Source organism: Varanus komodoensis, unplaced genomic scaffold, assembly GCF_004798865.1.
Source record: "Varanus komodoensis strain SLA01 unplaced genomic scaffold, ASM479886v1 scaffold46_1, whole genome shotgun sequence".
Classification (NCBI taxonomy): Eukaryota; Metazoa; Chordata; class Lepidosauria; order Squamata; family Varanidae; genus Varanus; species Varanus komodoensis.
In genome coordinates, this window is record NW_025336043.1 from 323,491 (window position 1) to 328,584 (window position 5,094).

At 58.3% G+C, this 5,094-nt stretch overlaps 1 protein-coding gene across 1 annotated transcript; it reads right to left on the reverse strand.

The window, feature by feature from the left end:
• Positions 1-1,321: 1,321 nt before the first annotated feature.
• Positions 1,322-3,809, reverse strand: HDDC3 (HD domain containing 3). Its single transcript, XM_044444852.1, has 4 exons — positions 3,669-3,809; positions 3,540-3,595; positions 3,141-3,381; positions 1,322-1,753 (listed from the first exon to the last, which is right to left on the reverse strand). The coding sequence occupies exons 1-4, from the start codon at positions 3,784-3,786 to the stop codon at positions 1,617-1,619; spliced, it is 552 nt and encodes a 183-aa protein (XP_044300787.1). The 5' UTR covers positions 3,787-3,809; the 3' UTR covers positions 1,322-1,616.
• Between the last annotated feature and the right edge of the window lie 1,285 nt (positions 3,810-5,094).

Consider the following 5,094-nt stretch of genomic DNA (forward strand, 5'->3'; position numbering starts at 1 on the left):
CCCCTGGAGCCCGGGCGGCCCCGCTCCGCCGGTGCGCGGGCGCGGGTCGGGGCAGCGGCGCCCCGGGCTGGGAGCGCTGCCCGGCGGGCCTCCCGCGAGAGCCGCACCTGCTGCAGCCCGGCGGCGCCCCCGGCCGGTGATCGGCGACGGCCCGGGACTGGCCGCCCCGTGCGCTCCCGGCGCAGAGGCTTCCCCGCGGGCGCGAAGCCGGGAAGGCTCGGCCTCTCTCCTTCGCGGTGTTGGTCCTGCGCTTAGCCGCGCGGGGGCCTGTGGCGGCCCGCTGCACAGGCCAGGCCGGGAAAGTTGCGCGCCGCGAAGTGCGGGGAGGCGTTCCGCGGCGGGGCCCCCGGCCGGCTCGGTGGCCCCTCTGAGCGGCGCACGCAGCCGGCGCGGCCCCTCTGCCCGCGGCCTCGGGCGCTGAAGCGGGCGCGGCGCAGCTTCACCTCCGGCGCAGCTCGTTCTCGCTGGCAAGATCGGCGCTCCTCTGCGCCCGAAATGGAGCCGTTGAGCGGACAAGCGGATCCTTACTCCGAACTGGCCCGCGCAGCTTGCTTCGTGTGCTGCACGGGACTTGTCCGCGAGAGTGGGACGGCAGCAAGCGCGGCCGTGGGTCCGGGAGGTGCCACGCCAGCCCGCCCTGGGGTCTGGATGCTGCTTTTAGATCCAGACCAGTGCAGATCAAGGCCTCCCTCATCCACTAGTGGAAGAAGCAGCCAGTCTGGCGTGCACAACAGGCGTCCTGGGGTGAGCAAGGAGGAGCTAGTCTCTCACAGTTTGCCCCCCCCCCCCCGGGGGCTTGGCTCAGCATCAGGGCAGACATGAGGGGAGAGACAGGGGAGCAGGGATCACGATGGTCTCTGTGAATTCAGTCTTGCCCACCAGGTGCTGATGACTAGTCTGATCAGGGGGTGTTTGCACCTTTGCTGGGCCAGCAGGACAGATGGAGGATTCTGGTCTCCCATCCACCCCACGACCCATCATTCTCCCCACCTGAGCTGACAGAGGTGGGCTCAGATGTGATGCCGACATCCCCCAGGTTGCTGGTGCTGGGGAACTTGCACGTTCATGCTCAGGGTATCCTCTCTAGGGCAGCTCAGGATTTCATGGCCGCCATGACAACCATGGACTGGCCCTACCATGTCACTGGCCCAACACACGTGGGCTTGGCCTTCTCATTTGGATATGAGGATGGAGCTCTGCGCATGGGGAATTTTGAGTCAGCCCTTTGTCAGGGTTGCAGAGTTGATGAAACTTTCATTTTTGAATTGATGACTTTAAGACATAATTTACAAATGGACAAATATATGGAAGTCTATGCATATTGTCTTTAACAGTAGTATATTTTATCATTCACAAAACAAATAAGGGTACACAGGATATAAATTCATTGTAATAGATACTTCCATACCTCTCATGTAAGAAAATCAGTATATTGTGAGTATGAAAATCAAAACCCCAGCCTACATATACTCACAATTCTGAAAAACTGAAATGTATGCAGGACGCATCAACTGGCAGTGGATGGAGTGGGAATGCACAGTGGGAAGGACAAGGAATCTGAGATAAGAAGAAACCCACAATCTGCAGCCTCTTCATCTTTGGTCCAGCAGTCTGTGTCATGCAGTCTCACAAAGACCCCTTGCTTTAAAGAGGAGCCACAGTTTCTCCTCCAGCACCGGGCTTGTCCCTTGTAAGCCCTTCACTACTTTTGAAGCCCAAAGGAAGTACTCCTGGACCCGTTTCGCCGACCAACCTGGTCAAAAAGAAATGAATCAGTGCTCTTCAAATTTTTCATTAATGAGAAAGTACAATGATTATCAAATTTGCAGATGACACAAAACCAGGTGGGACAGCTAATACCCTGGAAGAGAGAAACAAGATTCAAGGTGATCTTGATAGGCTGGAGTGCTGGGCTGAAAACAACAGGATGAAATTCAGTAGGGACTAATGCCAAGTTTCATGCCTAGGAAAATGAAACCAAATGCATTGCTACAAGATGGGGGATACTTGGGTCAACAATACTGCAAGTGAGAAGGATCTTGGCACTGCGGCAGATTGCAAGCTAAATACTAGTCAACAATGTGAAGTGGCTGCAAAAAGGGCACATACTGTTTTAGGCTGCATTGTTAGAAGTATGAATTCCAGCTTCTGTGAAATACTAGTTTCCCTTTACTCAGCACTAGTGAGGCCTTATCTGGAGTACTGAGTCAGTCTTGGGAGCACAGTTTAAAAAAGATAGACCAGCTGGAAAGGTTCCGAGGAGGCAGCAAGGATGACCCAGGGACTGGAAACAGAGCTCCATGAGAGATTGAAAGGACTGGGCCTTGGGAAGAGACGGCTGCGGGGGGAATGTGATAGCGTTCTACAAATGCTTGAAAGGTTGTCACAAAGGAGACAGACAGGATCTCTTCTTGATCATCCCAGAATGCAGGGCATGGGAAAATGGGGTCAAGTTATAGGAAGCCACATTCCAGCTAGATATCAGGAGAAATGTCCTGACAGCTAGAGCTGTACAGCAGGGGAGCCCATGACTAGGGAGGCCAGGGGCTCTCCCACACTGGAGGCATTCAGGACGCAATGGGGCCACATCCTGGAGAGGGACGGAGTGGCTTGGTGCCCTGCACTGAGCAGGGGGTTGGACTCGGTGGCCCTCCGGCCCCTTCCAACTCTTCTCTGATTCTGTGAAAAGCCGAAACTCGCGCCAACCTGGCTGTGCAAGCAGCTGCGTTGCTGGCATGCTGCACCACCAGAACGGTCCACGACGTGGGGTGGGCACAGGGAGCCTGCCAAAAAGTAGGCACCCAGCAGACGCAGCCCAGAGTAGCTGACCAAGGAACGCCCCGGTCTTGGCTGCCAAGGGCCTGTCCTGGAAAGCGCACAAGTGCTGGATGCTCGACTCTGCAGCCACAGAGCCCTCTGCTTACTGAGGAGACGCTTCACATTTTATTCCATCTAATTTAACTGGCTCTTTCGAGGCCTTTCAAATACCAAGCCACCCCCAGATGCTGGAGACAGAGCAGGGGGGACTCCAAAGAGGCCGAATCCCCTCGTCTGTTCCGCAGCTCCGCGGGGGCCACGGGGCTCCGCGCAGCGCCGGTCCCCCGCCCGGAGGCCCGCCGGGCGGCTGCCCGCACACGGACCTTGCGGGGCGCAGCGGTTCATGTCGCGCAGGTTGTAGAGCTTGTCGGCCAGCTTCACCAGCGCGGCGGCGCGGCTGCTCCGAGCGGCGCGCTCAATTTGCAGGCGCTTGCGCTCCGCCTTGGGCAGCGCCTTGTCGTCCGTCACTTCCTCCACGATGCGCCGCACCTCCTCGCCGAAGCGCTCCTCGATCTCGGCGAAGGTGGTGTCCGTGTCCTCCACGGTGTCGTGCAGGAGGGCCGCCTGGGGCAGGGGGCAGAGGGCAGAGCTGGGGCGGCGGGGGAGGGGGGAGGCGGCCTGCAGCGCCGCTCACTGGCGGGCTCCGCGGCGGCAGGGGAAGAGCGCTTGGCGCAGCGCGGGCCGGGCCGGGCCGGGCCGGGCCGGGGGGGTGGGGGCGTTACCTGCAGCACGGCGAGGTCCGCGACGCCGGCTTCCTGCGCCAGGATCTGCGCCACACCTGCGAGGACACAGGGCGGCGTGAGTGCGCGCGGCGCCGAGGGGGGGCGCGCGCACCCGGCCGCGGGGCTCACCGATCGGGTGGTTGATGTACGGCGTGCGCTCGGGGTCCTTGCGGCGCTGCGCGGCGTGCTTGCGAGCGGCGAAGTCGGCCGTGTCCAGCAGCCTCGCCGTGTCGGCGACGGCGGCCATGGCAGGGTGCAGCGGCCCTCCAGGCCTGGCGCCGCCTCCGCCTCCGCGCGCACGGCGCTATGGGAGGGCCCGAGCCGCGCCGGCCCGCCTCCGGGACGGCCCTTCGCCGGAGCGGCGGGCGCGGGGCCGCGGCGCCCTCGGGGAGGGTCGCCCGGGCCGAGGGCTGTCGCGCTGGCCCCCCAGCAGCCGGCGTCGGGCTCCGGCCCGCAGGGGAAGGGGCGCGGTGCCCTGGGGGCTTCGCGCTTTTCCGGCGCCGCTGTGCCTCCTTGCGCGGCAGCCCCTCCCTGCCTCCCTCCCGCGCAAACCGTGGATCGCCACCCGGTGCCCCCCGCCCGCGGCCCTTGCCGCATCTCGGCCGGCAGAAGCGTGTGTTTTGGGGCGCGCCGCTCCTGCCTCAGCCTGGTTCAGCTCATGCCTCTTCCAAAAATCCAGCAGGTGCTACTTTCAGGGAGGATATTAAAACTTAAACAGAATTTGTATTGGAACCATCTGAAATATTTACTAACTTCCACATTTTTGGTTATTTACCTGCTTCACAGAAAGTAAAGGATTTTTGTGCCCTTTTGAGAGCTAAAGACTTTTTATACACTCACCACCTGTAATGCAATGGATTGAAGGCCTTAAAGGCTTTCACTATCTTACAACATGCACATAGATGGTATGTGTTGGATCCACTTCTGAGAAACCTCATGTATATAGCAAAATAAATACATTTTATTGGAAATAAAAATTTATTGCAAACAAATCCAGGTATGCATATTAAAAGGAAGGTATTTGTGGGGGGGGGGCACTTTGTAGAACCCACAGCCCATGCCACTCTGGGGACCCACACTGTGTGAGGGCTTGTGGCTGAGCCATGTATCACAATTGTCCAGTACCATCTAGTCTGACACCACAATTAAGGTACGGGTCCTCAAACTTTTTAAACGGGGCCAGTTCACTGACCCTCAGACTGTTGGGGGGCCACACTATAGTTTGAAAAAAAAAAGAATTTCTATGCACACTCCACATTAAAAAAATTAATTAAAAATAATTAAAAATAAAAATTAATTAAAAAATGTTTGCTCTGCTCCCTTGGGCTGCAGCAGAGCCCAAGATGAGGTGGGGAAGAGCCTTCTATGGGCAAGCCGCCGCCACCGTTCGAGCAGCTGCCCCAGGACTCAGCAAGGTGGCTGTGGCTTGGCCCGCAGCCTGGGGACATAGCTCACATAATTAAAAATAATTTTAAAAAGTTGTATTTTCTTACCTTCAATCCTTTTTTAGTGTCTGTCTCTCTCTCTCTCTCTTCTGTTTCCCACTCCATATTCC

Bases quoted from the DNA above. Each gene is read 5' to 3' on its own strand.
- HDDC3 (XM_044444852.1), bottom strand. From the start codon at position 3,786: ATGGCCGCCGTCGCCGACACGGCGAGGCTGCTGGACACGGCCGACTTC. The intron at 3,596-3,668 runs GTGAGCCCCGCG...GTGTCCTCGCAG, and splicing joins GTACATCAACCACCCGATCG to GTGTGGCGCAGATCCTGGCG. The intron at 1,754-3,140 runs GTCCGTGTGCGG...CTTTTTGACCAG, and splicing joins GAACCGCTGCGCCCCGCAAG to GTTGGTCGGCGAAACGGGTC.